Below are 18,483 nucleotides of genomic sequence, written 5' to 3'. Positions count from 1 at the left end.
TTTCTGGAAACACCTTTAGCAGGCAAAAATGATACCTGAAAAATTAGGAAGCTTGAATCTCTCTGCAAGTTTATCCCATGCATCACTGACACGAGCCGCAGAAGCGCATTAAGGTATTGTTTTCTACAAGTACCACGATCTAAAATCTGTGCTTTCTATGCTGGATAGGAGAAAATATTTTGGGAACAAATATGCTCCTTCCCATTATTGTGTAAATTGAATAGCTTGTCAGTTTGGATGTCTTAAGATGGTTACATTTCTAAAGTAGATCATTGATAAATCTTCCATCTTTATCAGAATTCTCATAATACTTTGTGTTTTCCTTAAAGACCTGTTTCCTGGTGGCACAAAATCATGCCAAAACCTCAGTTTTCATCTACAAAGCACATTTGGTCTTTGGTGTTGTAAAGAAGGGCTGGAAAGTAAGACTTGAGTGAAGCTCAGGTATGAAAGCAAGGACAAATAAAAGAAGCTTTAAATTATTTTAAAGCCAGTGTTGTAATTTTTGAGCAGGAAGTGAGTTATAGCTTTTAGTGGCTCAGATTTGTAATTTAAAGAAGCCATTTCAACTGCCAGAAGTGCATAGCAAAACAAAGAGAGTGCTGAACCTCAAACAAACATTTTCGTGCTGGACCTGCCTCCTTCAAACAAGTGCTCCTCAGCCAAAATGGAATGGGATCAGTCTAAACTAGAAAAAAACACTATCAAAATTAATAAAAGTCAAGTTTTATTGGAAAATCACACCTGGGTGAGATGGTTTAACAGATTTACCAACAAATTTAGCAGGAAATCTCACCCCTGGCTACGTTAACATAGAAGCTAGTTGTACTGGCTGTGCACCTTTGAAGCGCTTGCAGTATTTCCGTCACAAATATTCGTAGGACTTTCAGAGGCTGCTGCCCTCTCAGCATGATTTGATTGATGAGAATGAGACAGGTAGCAATTGTTGTTCTATTGCAAAATTTCTTATCAGTAAGTTTATGGGGAGAACGGGAATTTGATGAATTTCAGGTCATGGCACAAAGGCATTTCTTTCCCTTCATTCTGGCTTTTAGAAAGATACTTTTCAACAACAGGCAATTTGATTTGTATGTTCTGTTCGTGATTTAGCCAACTCATTCTGATGGCCAGAGATTTTATGAAAAACAAGTTTTCCCACAATCTTTTGATTTCTGCATGTCATGGTAACCAATGGCACTAAATAACAACACTGTCTAAACACTTTCGGGACCAGATTGTAGCTCTGGACAAGGGCCAGTGTAACAGTAAGAGGAAGTTTTGCAAGGACAATTTAGCAGCAGATAACACAAAAGATGTCCTTGAAACAAAGGAAAATAAACAAAACAGGTGCAACAGCAGTTACTGAAACACAGACCTCTGAGTGCTCTGCGTGCGAAGAAGAGCGGAGTAAAGAAGGTACAATAAGGCCAAAGCCTACAGCCGTTGCTCAGCTGAAAATTCCTCCAGTATGTCGGATATTTTTTCTACCTCAGAAAGGAAGATTCAGTCCTACAGTACTGCAGTGTATTTCTCACATAGACTGAGATGAAGTTCAAGAGAAAATGCTGAGGTTCCTGCCCAAGCGTGAATTCCCATCTGGATGTTGTCCCATGTGGCTGTTGTCTCACCCCTGCTCTGGGAAGACGGCTTCATTTCATGAGCACATGCCTCACATTCGCCTCAGTCAAATTTTGTGAAGGGTGATACTGCTTGATTCTTGAATGACACTGATACCGTCCTCCCTGCCTAGCAATGTTCTGATATCGCCATGAATCACATAGCTATTTTTGGACAAAATGAAATTTCAGGGGCTCTGAGACAGGCACTGAGGGTCCCTCTCTCCCCTCACACAGAATCACTCAGAATGGTAGGGGTTGGAAGGGACCTCTGGAGATCATCTAGTCCAACCCCCCTGCCAGGTCAGGGTCACCTAGAGCAGGTTGTACAGGAACGCGTCCAGGTGCAGGGTTTTGAATGTCTCCAGAGATGGAGACTCCACCACCTCTCTGGGCAGCCTGTTCCAGTGCTCTGCCACCCTCAGGGTAAAGAAGTTCCTCCTCATGTTTAGGTAGAACTTCCTATGCTCAAATTTGTGTCCGTTACCTCTTGTCCACTGAAAAGAGCCTGGCCCCATCCTCCTGACACCCGCCCTTTAAGTATTTATAAGCATTGATAAGACTCCCCCTCAGTCGTTTTTTTTCCAGACTGAAAAGGCCCAAATCCCTCAGCCTTTCAGAATCACAGAGAATGGTAGGGGTTGGAAGTGACCCCCTCCATTGTCCTTGCTCTAAAAATGATCTGGGGAGCAGACCCTGGAAACTTCTGGCCATTGGCGGTAGCTGCAGTGTCCTGGCGCTCCAGATGGTGCAGCAAAAGGCCAGATGGGAGGACAGGACACACTTTTTGTAGTAAAAAGTCGACACACAAAGGAGAAGTCAGACTCTTGTGCTTGCAGTAAAATGGGAACCGTGGTGAGTGAAGCCACATCACGGTGTTAGCAGGTTGCTGAATGGCAGGGCAACATCAGCTTCACAGATCAATGCCAACTAGATGGTAACTCCAGATGAGTCCAGCATTCTTCTGAAAGCTTAGAAAGTACAGTATGAAAATGAAAACTTTTCTGCAAAGTGATGATACTGTAATCCATTATCAGAAAGCACTTTGGTGGCAAGTGCTAGAGATAAGGCACCTGCTTGTTATCTGAATCTGAGAGGCACCTGGGAACAACAGGAAAGAAGCAGAGCTTCTTCGCATACCTTTTTATAATTAAAGGGATAATGATTTGATCTGGAATTAATGTTTGGAAGCAAGCTGTGTGGCTAGGGAAGCGCTTTAGAATTCACACCTTCAAGTATTTGATTGCTGTAGAGGAGCCTGCTTTTTTGGCATGCAGCATATAGTTGGTGTATAAAGAAATACAGAACAGTTTGACCTTGAAGCAATTAATCTCTTCTGAGGCACATGGGTTTTGAATGGACATAGACATAATTAGAGTTTTTTAAATTACACAAGGCGTGCTCAATCTTTCCATCAGCGTGTAGCTGGTAGAAAATGTGTGAAGGATCTCTGGGCAAGAGAAGAGGACTCCTACTTTCCCGAAAAAGCATCTCCCGTGTCTGGGAAGAGAAGGATCTTTTAAATCTCAGCTCTCCTCTGTTTATTACAATTTGATATAAGAGACTGGACATGACTAAGGAGAAAGCTGCTGACAGGGTCTTATCCTTCCATCATCTATCACAGATTTAGCAAAAGGAAGAGCCACATATCAGCCGTACTGCCACTGTTGAATTTATAGAAGGATTTGGAATTACTATTTTTGCCTTTTCCAGAGAACTTTTCTATCCACTCTATTTACCAAAGGGAAATAAAAAAAGACCTCACATAAAGATATTTGCCTTATTTGGAAACCAATATCATTTAGAATTGTATAAATAGTACAATAGTAAACAAAGAAAGGAGTGTCCCGTCGTAAACCTAGCCTGGAAAAACTTCAGGAGTTCATCACCTTCTCAGATATCCACATAATTCAGGACTAAGTGGGCTGATACCAATGACATGAAATAAGGAGCAGAAAACAAGGTAAAAATTGTACCCTGATCAACTACAGAGAAGCTAGTGAAGAAATGCTTGTCTATACGAATTTACTTTCATTTAAGGTTTATATCAGATAAGGAGAGAAAAACCCTTACTGGTTTTCAGGACTTTTTTTTCCTCTCCCCTTTAAAACACTTTGGCTATTCATTAGTTGGTTTAGATATTTTTAGTAAGTGCTATAATTAAGATCGAAATGTAATTCAAATTCTAACTGCTATTTCAGCAGCTTACAAGTTTTCAGTCCTATTTCTTTCTTCTTAAAAGGACATGGTCAGGTACTTCTCTTTTGCATTTAAATTGCAAAGTTATCTTTTTTAATAAATTATAATCCAGTAAAGAACATAATTTGATTTATCAGCACCTAATTCAGGCTTACTCTAAGTGACAACTGTGTTTTGTACCACACACATAACAAGCTTGCCTTGATTCCAAATGCAGGTTTAAAAGAAAACAAATGCTGAGATTAAAAACAGGATATTGCAGAAAAATAAATACTAATTGAAATCAATAGAGCCAGATTAATTTGCATCAAATCAAGATCCAGACCATACTCTGAAGAGCCATAAATGGGAAAATGAATAGGCACCAACATTTTTTCACCAAAACTGGCTTTCTGAGAGTAATCACAGTACCAGAACGCTCTTAATTTAATCATTCACTGGAGGATGTCACAGGTAAGTGCTCGTAATAAACAGTAGGTGTTTCCCTGAGGGCCATGATAGTTTGCATAATGTGCTAGCTATTTATTTTCCAGTGTTATGGTGACAGAAAACCGCTACAGTACAGCTAATTCTAATGAGATGTTTCATAAATGTCTTTTGCTAACCAGAGATCTTGTTTAAGTTCTGAGTTTCAGAGGTTAAAATAATACCACACCACCAGTACAGTCACTGCTGTTACATATGATCCAATTCCTTTTTCTTTAATTAACTTTCGTATGTTCCAATCTATTTATAGATGGAGACATTGAGAGCCCCACAGCTGGAGCAGATGTGGCTGTTATTGGAGGTAAGCAGAAGACCATATTAAGTAGCTCCGTTAGAATTAAAATAGCGAGCTGGTTGATGTCTTGCATTTTGCAAAACCCTTACTTTGCTGACAAGACAACAGGAGCGGTACAATTAGAGTTAATTACACCAGTGGGAAACCTGCTCCCAGAGGGGCTATTGGCAAGATAACGAGATGAGATAATGAGTATAAGCCATATAGTGAGCAGTACCGCCCCCCCCCATTCATTTCCTCATTTTTAGACAAAATACCTAAGAGTCCAGCAGCAAAGTCAACCTCTGATTCTTCATTATTCACTGGGCCAAGGTTGTCATTTAATATAAAACTCGTGTAGCATCATGCTAGCTCATACCAGCTCACGCTTTATTTTTATAGAATATACCACGGTGCATTTCCTCGTGTTCCATTAAAGCTTCCTCATGCATTTAAACTAAATACAGTTGTCAGAATAAATGAGCAAAGCTATGTTCACGGAGAGAACCTGCCTTCTTATTTTTATTGTGTTTGTTCATTTCCATGCTAACACACTAATTTCAGTCATTCACAAGGGGGTATACCAATCATTAGTGCAAATTGGTGAGGTTCTGCTATATTTCCCTCAGGTCCCATCTCCTGTAACTTTAATTTCAGCTTTCTATGAACAAGTAGCAGGTAAATTGATTTGTACTTAGTCCCTTAGGCTTATTAATATTGTGCTACATCCAACGCCTATTAAAGCCTCTTGTGTCAAGGGATATACCAGTGAGGTCCTAAAAATTGATGAAGCCCCCACTGCAACTATGATATTATTGTAAACCTAAGGTTCTTTGTATAAGCAATTTCGTTTCTGCTAGCAATAACTTCACTTTCCAGAACCAGGCACCATAAAATCTGTGAGATAACATAGCAGGCGTATTTTTTAAGACAGAGTTATCATTTTTATTTACCCTGCTAATGTTCTGTCTATTCCCCTGTTTTCATACCAATAGGGTATCCCCACTCAGTTTCCTGATGCTGATAAATCTAAAGCTTTGGAGATACCCGCTCCTGCCACAGATCTTGAACACAGGGGACAGAAGAGAGATATAAGAGATACCCCTCATTGTCTCTGCAGAATATCCGGGGGGTGATTCATCTGACCAAATGTAGGAATTCAGTTCTAGAAGAGGAATCACACGCATGCACACACACACACACTGTCTACTGACGGCAGAGGAATCATAGAATCATGAATACCAGGTTGGAAGGGGACTCAAGGATCATCTGGCCCAACCTTTCTTGGCAAAAGCACAGTCTAGACAAGATGGCCCAGCACCCTCTCCAGCTGAATCTTAGAAGTGTCTGATGTTGGGGAAAACCCAGTGGGGGTAACGCAGGTGAAGCCTCCTGAACTATAGATGCCTACAGTGAGTCAAATCAATTCCTACTTAGTGCATTCTCGCAGCAGCTTCACACTCCACATATGGAATTTTCCTAGGAATGTCCTGTTCTGGTGCTTTTTATTGGTTGCTTCTTTAATGTTTGGTATACTCCTGGAGTCATGTGAATATAGAATCAGCTCAGTATCATGTACTTGTACAGAATCACAGCTAAAGAGTTTATAAGCACATGCTAGTTGTATCCCAAAAAAGTGTTTAAAAAAAAAAAATCGCACCGATTGAATAAACTTCACAATATTTCATTTTTTTTCAGGATTCTTAAGTGAACAATTCCATCTGGAGGGAAGGGGATACAGCTTGTAGTTTTTTAAGAATGGACTTCTCAGGGATTCCTCTTTTATGGAATTCTACCTTTCAAGGTAGAAAAAGATAAAAAGGAAGGGGCTCTGGGAAGCCAGGAAGCACAATGTTCTCTGCACAACCACCCCCGAAACTTGGATTTACTTTCCTTCACTAGGAATGCTTCCATTCACCATTTAGTCCTATGCATATTTGGGTTACCTACAGAAATTTTTGTCCAGTCAACAAAATGCTAGTAATTAGCCGTAGTCCAGGAGACAGGAAGGACCTGCCCAGAATCCCTTCCTCCTCCCAGGAGTCACTTCCACATTCATTACAACCAGACTTTCTTAATTAGAACACAGCATGAAATGGCAGCTTGCAAATACAGAACAGTACTGCGGTTGCATTGATCCTGCTATTTGTTGAATGTGTCCTAAGAAATACTCAGTCCCCTGAACTCCTGAAATACTCCTGAGTACGCTCACAGAGGCAGGGTCGGGTTGCCTCCAAACTCCCCTGGGTATGTGTTACCAGAAGGATGAAAGAAACCTCTTGGTTTTCCTTTATGTTCTCTTATTTCTTCTCATTTTGTAATGAACTTTTAGCTCCAATGAGTTCAACCAAATGAAGCCATCGATTTGAAAGAAAGCTAGTGAGACTTTGACCTGCATTCCTGCGGTATCTATACCCCATCTTTTTTTTTTTTTTTTTTTTTTTTGCAGTGTCAGACTCTGTTCTGATTTTGACCACTGCAACATGCGAACATCTTATGATATGTGGACTTCTTCCTATCAAGTAATTCAAATTGTGATGTCTGGCTGTGAGATGCTGCTCGCATTTTGTTACTGACAATACATTTGGCTGGTCTCTTTCCTCTAGGTGTGATTGCTGCAGTGGTATTTGTCCTCATTTGCCTGCTGGTGGTGATGGTCCGATACATGTACAGGCATAAGGGCACCTACCACACCAACGAGGCAAAAGGAACTGAGTTTGCCGAAAGTGCAGACGCCGCTTTGAAAAATGACCCTGCTCTCCAGGAAGCAGTGGATGAGAGCAAAAAGGAATATTTCATCTGAGAGGCAACGATTTCCATGGAGACTTCCCCAAGGGAATCAGTCAGAAAAGCTACATCAACAGAAGTGCTAAGAGATGGATAATATGAGGATACGGGCAAGCATCCTAATTGAAAAGTATTTCTTTACTTTTGCTGTCACTGGGTTGTTTCTTTTCCTCTACTGGTGAAGAACTAAATGGCAGATGCTTGCCTGTCGATTTTATTAGCAACACAGCTGGTCACAGTTGAAATCAATATCAGATAAGACGAAACAAAATCTCAGTATGAGTGACACACCAAAACCAGATAAAGATAGCAAATGTCAAGCCTTGACATTTGGTGAAAATAGCAGCTGCCAATGGAAAGCATCCTCTTAGAGTTAATGATGCATCCTATGCTGATATGATACAGAATTACCTGAAATTTAATTTCAAATTGTCACAGAAAAAACATTAAACTAGCTAAAGCTGATGTAGCTGTAACAAAAAAAGGCTTTGTAGCCCAGATATCTACCCCTTCCCCTTAAATGTGCTATTTTATTGGCACAGGGGAGTTTGCTTTGTTTGTTTGGGGATTTAGACTGGGATTTTTTTTTAATTTTTTGCATTTTATATATATATATAAAAGTCAAAGACACTTCAAAGAAATAAAACTGTTGCAAAACATGGAAGATGTAGGAACGAAGGATTTATTTCTAACTTGCTCTGCACGGCAGCTTGAGAACTGCAAATTGTTGGAATTTACAGTGTAGTATATAATAGTCAGTAGACTTACAAATATGATTCCAATTAGCTGGTAGGTTCCCTGCATGCATGCATAAATAGATATATATTAAAAGGTAAAGCATCTTGGTTTAAACAGGCCTTTTTAAACAATGGAGCTCAGCTAGATTTTTTTTCAAGTAGGATATTTTTGCCTGAGTATTTATTTATTTATTTTGCATTGGAAAATTCTCTTGAACGCCCGCCAGCAGGATTTTGGATTTTTTCAGGGAGAGGAAATCAGTTCAGGTGCAGATACTGATAAATGCATATTACAAATGCAACCGTAAGACTGCCGCTACGAAGAAGCTTGCTCATCTGCATCCCACTGGCTTTCATTGATGTCACCTTCTGTATGGCCTCTGTGTAGCATTTGCATTGTGCTAGGTAAGAGAATTACACCAACCATCAATGCTTCATTATAAATAAATAAATAGATTAGTCATGGTGGGTCACATGAAAAGATCTTATTCCTCGCCTAAGAATCGACGGTGATGAGTTTCTTTACCCCAGTAAGTTGGCTTCCTAATTGAAACCCACAATTAGCTCCGGAAATAGGATAATTGTTCTCTGCACCTGCTCATCCCCAGCTGCGATGGTGCCCTGGACTACTGAAAATAGAGGGGGAGAAATACACGATAACAAATAAGACACTGATGAGCTCTGCTCAACTCCCTATGTTTTTCCTGTGGTTTTGATCTATATATGTGTATACATACATATTAAGTCATCTACAACTGTGCTTTCAAGGCATTGCTGCTGGTCACTTGTGCTTGCTTTTTGGCACCAAAGCTTGGAAAGCTCCTGGACTCCGGTATTCATTATCAACATTGGCCTAAAGTGCAGTAAGAGAAGACAGATCTGAAAAAGAAAAGACTCTGAGGACCCAAGTGTAGAAATGGGATATTTTGTCTTTTCAATCACAATCTCAGTCTTCTTTCAGTATCTGAAGGAGATGGACTCTGAATTGTTCTTAAAATCCCAATAGCTTTGATTTAGAATCCTCAGTCCCTGCCTGTTTGCATTTTAACCAAAGAATATCAAAATCACACCAAATTTACTAAATGCTTAAGATATTTTTTGTAACATACCATTGCACAACAACATTGTATTCTTTTGCTATTGCAGTATAAAATGCACAAACCCCAGCACTAGCAGAGCTCAAGTGTTTTGATACTATACACCTCACTGTTTCCTTCTAAGATACCTTACTATTTTAATCTTTTTACTACTTTTGAAAAAGGAAACTGGTTTTATTCTTCTAGGACAAGTATTGGAAAAATTCACTAATCTTAGCTGTAGGACTGTTTGTAAAACTGAAGACCCCTGACCCTCTGGTTCAATAAAAACGTAAATATTTTGTCTGAGGAGAGGGTAAATGGGGTGACTTGAGCTCTGCTGCATCTCCCACACAAAGCGTGTGAACACAAAAAAACTTTCCTCGAGTGCTAGCAGGACCTTTAGAGGACGACCCGCCTTTTGTCCCCCTTCATATACTCAGAACCATGTAATGCAAGTTTGGCTGTTAAAGAAAATTGGCTTCAGAGGAAGGTGTGAGGGACACGGGGAATAAATTCCTGCCTCCCTCCCCAGTCATGAAATTCTGGTTTTTGCAACTTGAGCCTGCTGATTACAATTAGACAACTGTCTCATACCTGATACACAAGAGAATCTGAATTAGTATCATTAGTATCTCTTTTGGGGTGTGTGTGAGTCTTTTAAGTATGAGGTGGACTGAGACAGACTAACTGTCCACATTGGAACTACAGAGGCCAGATTCAGATCTTCTGGTGGTACAACATGAGTTCGATGGAGCTCAGCCAATTCTTACCAGTTCAGTCAACACCAGACTTCGCGTCATTGCTTCCCCTAACTCTGAACTTCATGCAACTACTGGTCTTTGACTATATTCCTTCTTAATAGCTTAATTAAATCTCTTTATCCCATTTTCCTTATTCATCTAGGCTGACAAATGGTCCAAGCGTACAGCAACAGCTTCCCTATTGGTAATGAGCCACTTTGAATATTTGCAGAGCAGTGACTCTGGCAAGAGCTATGGTTTCAGTTAGTTTATTTTTTTACAGTGTCCTTTTGGGTTCCAGGGCTTTGTGTATTTAGAAATGACTCAAGCACGCTGAACAGAGAGGAGAGATGGTTTGTGGAGAGTTTCTGTTTATTTGGTTTTTTCAGGACAAATTTTGCTTTGTAGTGAAGAAAGCTCATGACATATGATGACTGGCAGACTCTAATGGCCTGATCCTGCTATTTTTCACTTACACAATAACTCTACTGTCTTGAGTCATTCAATTTAGTTGCAAAAAGAGTGCATTACAAACTTCCTATAACTTTTAGGCCTAATTAGCAAAACATCCTTCTGCAAGCAACATGCTGTGCTAAAGCAAACAATATGCACGATGCCGAGATGTCTTGGTTGACAGCCATAGCTTTTCATCACCAATGATGAAATTATTTTTACAACTTGCTTCCTGAATAGAGAATTAAGGAAACAGTTTATTTCCACCCCCCCCCCCCCCCCATATTTTTATCCCAGGTCCCTCCACTACTGTGACCTGTTGTTCTGCAGCTCTGTGGTGCCACATCTCCCCAGCTGTGACTGCCATTCTCGTCTGCAGTCCCCCAGGCTCCCAGCTGGATCCCCACTGCCCTATGGCAAAGGACTGGCTATTTATTTATGCACTTATTCATTTATTTCTATCAGCGAAGATACTCTCTGCCAGCCAAGGACCAATTTTCACAAAGGTTTTAGCTTTGGACTTCCAGTCCTGCATCAAATTTGATCAAACCTGACCAAGCTGACCTGAGACTGATTCACAGAGTGATCACATATGTCACGTTTTCACAGAAAAGTCTAAAAGTAGTAGTGCAAGCTCTCTAGTTAGTTAAATTTATTGCTATAAATCTCTACTGCTCACTAAACAAGGGAGCAGAATGACTATCCCTCAAGCAACTCAGTTTTGTCTTGATACCTTAAAGCCCTGTGAAAGCTTGTTGAATCCCACTTTGCACAGAAAGCCACTGGCCCATGCTTAGAAGCATAAGTCACTTTCAATGATGTACAGGAAAGCTGTACCTTAAAATGACCGATATTTTCTGGAGTTGGAAGAGAGACGATAAGTATGATCTTGTAGGAACACAAGACGTTTTTTTAAGGATATATGGAAATGACAAGAGTTAAACATAATATTTCTGATTACATTGATGAGCTTTAAGAGTGGGTCCATGGAGCTTTCAGATTCTCTCCCTGAAAAAAAATAATATCATTTTTGCAAAAGGAAATGAATCTCCCTTTAAACCATCTCTTCTTGTCAGGCTTTGAAAACAGGCTTTGCAGATTCAATATTCTACCATTCTGCCTTAACATCTGGAATGCAGTTTCTTCTAATTTTTGGAGGATACCTGTATAGTCCTCCCCTGCACAAAAATGTCGGCTTGCCAGGGTCAGCCCCTGTAGCAGCATTACAGCTCAGCAGAGTAATTCTGCCCAAAAGCAGTCAGTCCCAAATGCGTATCTGGCTACCTATTACTGGACCTGGTAGACCTTTTTTTCTGGGGCTTGGCCTCTATCATTCCAGGTTTTCCTGAGGTACAATGGGATTAATGCAGTCCCAAGGAGTATTTAATCAGCCACTAGTCCAGATAACTACTTTTCCTTTTTTTTCTGTTTAGAACAACTGGACCAAATAACTTTGGGGGACTATTAAAAATAGTACCGTAGGATCCCTTAGAACATCGATTTTTCTCTTAAGCAAAATCTAGGGATCATTGGGGGAACACCAGGACAACAAAAAAAATATAAATCCCTTTCAGCAAGGAATGCAGACAAGGTGCTGAAACGTTTACACCTGCGGAACAAGTAGGATAGCACCACTAGTACAGCCTGCGAGGATTCCTCACAGAGTACAGGAAACCCTGAGTCAAAATGTAAATCAGTAAAAAGATACAGAGGGGGAGAAGGTAATTAGATGCCAATAGAGATGGAGAGCAGTTTTTCATCAAACAGAATAGATATTGCTGTTTGAAGAAATCAAAGTGTATTTGCTGAAGGTAACTGCTGACAACAAATTTCTTTGAATTACATGAGGTGTTTGAATTCCTTGCATGTGCCAGTCCAATCAAAAAATGCTGGTAAATACATATCAAAAGAGTACTCACGTTAAATATATTAAGGGCTGTTTATTGCATTTTCTAAAATCTCTCAGTTCTTCACATAAGAAAGCTCTGTGTGTTTAGAAAATGCAGGAGCTTCACAGCAGCAGTTCGTATAAGACAGAAAACTAAAGAAGAAGCAGTGAACACACATCGGATGTCTGGAAATTCAGGTAGTTAGTAAAGGAAGCTAACGATATAAAAGATAAACATACATGGTGAGTAAAAATTCCAACCATATTACAAAGAAATGAAATGTTTGTAGCAGTAGAGGTCCTTCTCTAGTTCAAGATGGTAATATTATCAGTGACTAGAAATAAGGAATCCTTACTCTACATTACTGTTGCCTTTATGGTTGGGATAAAATCCCACTGAATTCAGTGGGACAAGACTTTCACTGACAATATTTATCCTTCCTGCAAAAAAATTGTATTCCCACCCATGTCAGAAAGAAACACACTCAATTAAAGTAGAAGCCTTTGTAAGTGCTGATCTTTCAGCATAACCTTTTGCCTTCACACCGTTTTTCTGTTGTTTCAAACTGTATATATGATGGAAAGTATCTGATACATTGTATTGAAGTCTATTTTAATTGCAGCATTGCTATGACAAGAATAGAGAATACAGAGCATTCAAAGCTTACTGCCGATTGTATGTTAAAGCTGACTATAATGTTTGTATTTACCAAAGCTATTAATGCACTGCTGGTGTAAATCTACTATATTTTGAACTGGGGCGGGGGGGGAATCAAAACAACAAACAACTAAAATATGACAAAACAAATAACTTTATAATTAAAGTTGTAATTTTCAGCATTTAAAAGACTGATCTCATTTTTGTTCTCCTTTAAAATACCATGAACTTTTAGAATTGCCAATTATGATGTTTTCCTAAGAATGTTGATCAAAAAGAAATAGTAAGCTAGAATTTTTTTTTAGTAGAACATGAAACTCTAAAAGATATACTGCTGGTGTTTGCATTAAAAAAGCAAGAGAAGCTTTTGATAGATCTAAGGAGGAGTCAAACTTCAAATAAGAAATCAAACAATAATTCTTTCTGAAGGAACATTACCCTGTGGATGCCAGTGTGGACCCGTACACTGGTTTATTATCTAAGGCACGCTATTCTTAAAAATTCTAGGCAGGCTTATAAACATCTAGTGGGTATTTACTGAGGGATGGCCTGCCTTCCACCCAACTGCTACCAAATGTCTTCTTTTTTCTTCTCGCTTTGCATACAATTTCTCTTTTATCTTAATATGTTCCTAGTTAAGGAATATTCAGAGGCTATGCCTGGTATAACATGTATTGTAATCTTGCCACTGCCACCCCTTTTTCAAACATCATTGCTGTAAGTGGGAAAAAAAAACACCAAACAAAACAAAACCAAACCAAAAAACCGTAGGTCTTTAAGTGATATGTTATTGGGTAAAAATGATGCCTCAAAATGGTGAAAACCTGGAGGGTACCAGGGGGACAGTAGATTATCTCAGTTTTAATGTCCCTAAGTGGAGAAGTTGTGGTAAGAACAGCTCTTCCAATGGGCCATTCATGTGCCATAGGACTGTTTGGAGGCCAGCAATAGCCAAATGGTTCATTAGCAATGTTCTTGCTGGGATGACAAGCAGAGACGTGAGACTGCTGAAGGCTACGCACTGTATCCTCCATTATTGGCCAGCACGTTATGGAAATTTGACCATCTGACAATGGGATTCAGTGTTATTGGAGGTGCTTCAGCAGCTCAAATATGTGATGGCTTTTGCTGTTACCAGTGGCACTGCATGAAAAGTTGGGACCAAATTCATCTTTTATGGATGACCAGTAGTTGGCAAGCTTATAGCAGAAACAAAGATCTGAGTAAAGCAAAAAAAATACCAAATAAAGGGAAGTACATGAAAATAAGAGTTTTCAGAAGTATGTGCCATCACATAGAAACATCTTACACATACATGTGATTTGCTTCACACTTCTATCATTGATGCTGAACCTAAAGCCTCAGTACAGGATATTTTGACTACGCTGAGAAACAAAAGCATCCAGACCTTCCAGTAATGAACCTGCTTCCCAGCAAAGATTTTAATTAACATTTCTATTTCGGCTTAAAAAAAAAGAAATGTGTAAGACTTACACCTTTTGCAGCCAGTCTTGCTAGGGCTACACGTAGAGAGCTTTCCTCATTTCTGATGTTTGGTTAATGACCAGGAAGACCTGAGTGGTCACTCAGTTTCCAGTATCTTGGAAAGAAAGTATTTAATCTCCCTGAGGGATTGCTAGCAGATTCACTTGAAAGCCCTTCTCATACGCTGATAAAATGCAACTCAACACCACGTTCTTGGTTACTGGGAACAATCATCCTTATTCATTCTAACACCTAATGGAGTGATCAATAGTATTTTAATAAAGCCCGCTGTAAGTCATATTTAACTCAAATAAGATTTTATATTGTATTTCGATTAAATTACACTTTCTGCCATTCTTTACTGTCAATTTCTGCTTGCCTCTCCATTCATAAATTTTTGTTTCACAAATGCATGTGTGACCCTCAGGGCTCTCCATAGCTTTTCTAATATTCCTGCAATGTTATGCATAAATACAGCCTTGTGCTCAGAAATCCGACTGCAGAACTGAAATATCTCCATTCCCTTCTGTTCAGCAGCAGCACAACTTACCTACCAGAACAGAAGTTGAAAAATCAGAGACATTATTACATCTCTCAGTTTTCTGGTAAAGGGATAAAGACCATCGTTCCATGAAGGGAGCTCTGGACTCTCTCAGCCTTTCTTCTTGCATGACATGAGTGATGCTTCTGACACCGGGACGTAAGAAAGCAGAATGAAAAATGAAAGGCACAGTGCAGAATCAGGAACAAGCTTATTCCTCTGAACAGCAATGTGCTGAACACTTGCCAGTAGTTGAGCCACAGGAATTAGTCATAGAAACTTGTGCCCAGCCCCCAAAGAATTATTTTTTTAGTCTTTGCATTCAATACCTCTCTCCCCTTCTTCCCCCCAAAGAAACATCTGGCATCTGTGTTTAAGTTTAACCAGATCTCTTATCTCTGCAGCTTCACTGACTGCAATGAAAAATGAATTACAGGCCCAAGGAGAAGAGCAAATAGTTCAGGATCAGATTACTTTAAACCTTATCTGACCTACCAAGTCAGCTTACTCGCTGTTCCACTTGGAGGTATAAGTTACCTAGACCTTGAAAGCCTGTCCCAATTTTTTCATTTTGCAGCAGCCCTCCAGTCCAGATTTTGTTCTCTCCTGCTGTAGCACAGGAAGTTTCATATTAGGTTCTGGCTGACCTTTTCATAGACCCAGTCTTCAGGGTAGGGAGAGGATTGTCGTCGGTTCGGTTGCGGGTGGCGGGAGCAGGGCGGGGGGAGATAGAAAAAAACTTACAACTTGACAAAACAGTTTTGTCAACCCCCATTCGGTAAGGCATTTCAGTAAGGAAGGTAATGCAGCCTCCCTACCCAAAGCAGGGGGACATCAGAAGTTTAAAAGAAAACGTTACCAGAATATTGTTCTGACATGGACCAAACAACGCCTTTTCTATAAACCAATTACTTGGCCAAAGTTGAATTGTTATTGAAAAAAATTCACCTCAGCTCCTCATAATTGTCTCCTCTCTGCAATAAAGAATAAATAATCAGTCTGAGAAAAAAGCATTTTTAATCAAACAGATGAACAAGAGGTCATTATTCACCAAAACGATTTATTTTCCAGAAGTTCTGTGCTGTATAGTAAAATTTGTTAACATTGCACAAAAGCAAAGTAATATTTTTCTTTCATCTTCCCTCTGCAGTAACATTCATGGAATGTGTTTGTGTCATTTTATCTAATAATAATTTTTCTTGTGCAGTGTCTTCCCAGGTCTTGCCCTCTCTCTATGTATGTATTGGGTTGAGGTGGAGCTGGGAAAATATATATAATCATTCATTGCCTAGCTTTGAGTCCAGGCAGGAGTTCACACCTTCCAAGGGCTCTGATTTGTTTTATTGGTATTATTATGGAAAATTAAACCCCTGAGAAAATGCTATACAGTTTCTTAAAATTGTGTATTTAACATGTATCTCTGTAGTCACTATCCAGACTAACTGCAAGAACATATCCTTGAATTTTATTTGGTAACAATCTTCCAACATTTTCCAACATTATCTTCCCCACCTTGTTGTTGTGAGTCCAAGTTTAAGACTGTATTTCTTCAGTCTTAACTCTCAGCCTTAATATTCCTTAAACTCTCAGCCAATATTCTTCCAGAAAGCCTGGGAAAAATACAGTGTCACCTACCAGTGCAAGGCTGCATAAGGATGCAGTTGGGTCACGGTACATTCTGTTGATAGTAGTCAGTTTGTGGGATGTTCATTTCATTTTAGTTGGCATCGTCAAAGCTGACTTTGGCTTTCGTAAATAAAGTCGGTTCTGAAGAAAACCAGAAAGCCCTTTGGATTCTGCAAGTAAAGCGTAAATCTCCCGTATCTCAGGTAAAGCTCAATGATTCCTAACAATAACAAGTTTGGTGCTCTGTTGTCTTCCACAAAGGTGAAGACTTCTTCTGCAGTATGTATGCTGGTACCTTAAAAGCCATTGGTCATAAAAAGAACTGAAACCATGACCGTTACAGCTAAAAGTAGAAGCTTCTTCAGATCTTGGTAAGCAACTCAAAGCTTCCAGGTGAGACTGATGCCTCTCTCACATCCTTAGTTTTTCAGTAACACTTAATACACAAGAGGTGTATTGGTATAAGCATGCAGTGGGATAGCTTATAAAAAATACAAATGACTTGCTACAGGTCTCTGTCACGATCATCATGATACATACTCAACGAGTATCCCTTTTCAGTAAAACACAAATTTTAGTTCTCTCTCCCCAACAACTTATTGCCATGACTATTTTGTCCCACTGCAGCTAGAAAATAATTTTTAGGAGGCTCCCTTCAGCTGTACAATATCTCATAGGCCATATAGGGGCACAACAAGCCTTCTATGAGTTAAGGAGCAGAAAAACGACTTCCCCAAAAGAGCAGTTATGTTTGCCCATTACATTTTATTTCCTTAGCAAAGCCCATCAGAATAAAAATGATGCATTTCCTGAGAATTATAAAGAAAGGAATGAGTATTTTAAATATCCATTTGCAGCAAATTAACGATGATATAGTTAAGTGTTGTCTTATTTTTCTAGCTCTTTCTGGAGTAACAAGGAGACAGCACTACTATTAAAAGTATTTCCCATACGAAAAATCCACTATTAGTTAAAAGCAGGTGACATGCATTGTCAGTACTGCAGAGCTCAAGAGATAAGGCCCCTTGCCAAGGTGAACAACTCTCTAAAGGTATCATCTGGTAAACACTTGGGTCCATAAGATCAACTGACTTTCAAGCACATTGGGATTGTTGTGATTTCCCATGTCCTTCCAGTTAAGGACACTGGAATGGAGGAAGTCTGTAAAGAAATCTTTTGACAACAAAGTAATCTGCTCGGTATGGGGTGAGCAGTGGACATTGTCTACCGGTTTTTCTCCAAGGCTTTCCATACAGTTCCCCACAGCCTCCTCCTAGAGAAACTGATGCGTTATGATCTAGACAAGTGCTCTGTGCGGCGGGTGGGGAACTGGCTGACAGGTTGCACCCAGAGGGTGATGGTAAATAGTGCTTTTTCAAACTGGCAACGTCTCTCAGGTCTGCATGCAGCCTCAATAACCTCCACATCAACGTCTGCCGCCAGCTTGTGGGGGGCCATCAGCTATCGCCTCTGATTGAACCAGCGAAAAACGGACTTTGCAATAACTTTAACAACGGCTGAAAGAGGCTACAGATGTTGGGCAGAGTCCATAACTCGCAGCAGCAGCTGGAGCAGATGTTGAAAAACCAGAGCAACCCGTGAGTTCAAAATTCTGTGTTGAGGGGTGAACACACAAACACATGGAACGTGAAAGGCAGATGCACTCTACCATGTTACCTTGGGAACTGTGGAAAGTGAACTTATATTGCCTAACACCTGCACTTTGTAAATACAGCTATATACTTGTGATTCAAGAGCAGCCTGGCCACAAAGACAGGCTGAATTAACCCAGCACCTATCTGCGGTTGTTCAGACTCAGTTACAACATAGTCTGAGAGAAATCTCTTCTGACAGCTGGCTCAGATAGGAGTAGGAATTGATGGTAGTCACTCACTAGGAAGATCAAGCCGTGGA

At 39.9% G+C, this 18,483-nt stretch overlaps 1 protein-coding gene across 1 annotated transcript in view; it reads left to right on the top strand.

The window, feature by feature from the left end:
• Positions 1 to 9,545, top strand: part of GYPC (glycophorin C (Gerbich blood group)) — a 32,944-nt gene extending 23,399 nt beyond the window's left edge. Inside the window, exons 2-3 of the mRNA XM_074595239.1 lie at positions 4,552 to 4,602; positions 7,182 to 9,545. Coding sequence (XP_074451340.1) covers positions 4,552 to 4,602; positions 7,182 to 7,378 — 248 coding nt within the window. The 3' untranslated portion in view covers positions 7,379 to 9,545. The remainder of the gene's footprint in view (positions 1 to 4,551; positions 4,603 to 7,181) is intronic.
• The last annotated feature ends 8,938 nt before the right edge of the window (positions 9,546 to 18,483 follow it).

This window comes from Larus michahellis, chromosome 7 (assembly GCF_964199755.1).
Source record: "Larus michahellis chromosome 7, bLarMic1.1, whole genome shotgun sequence".
NCBI lineage: Eukaryota > Metazoa > Chordata > Aves > Charadriiformes > Laridae > Larus > Larus michahellis.
Note: the sequence above shows the minus strand (reverse complement) of the source record. Positions and strands in the feature narration are given on the sequence as shown.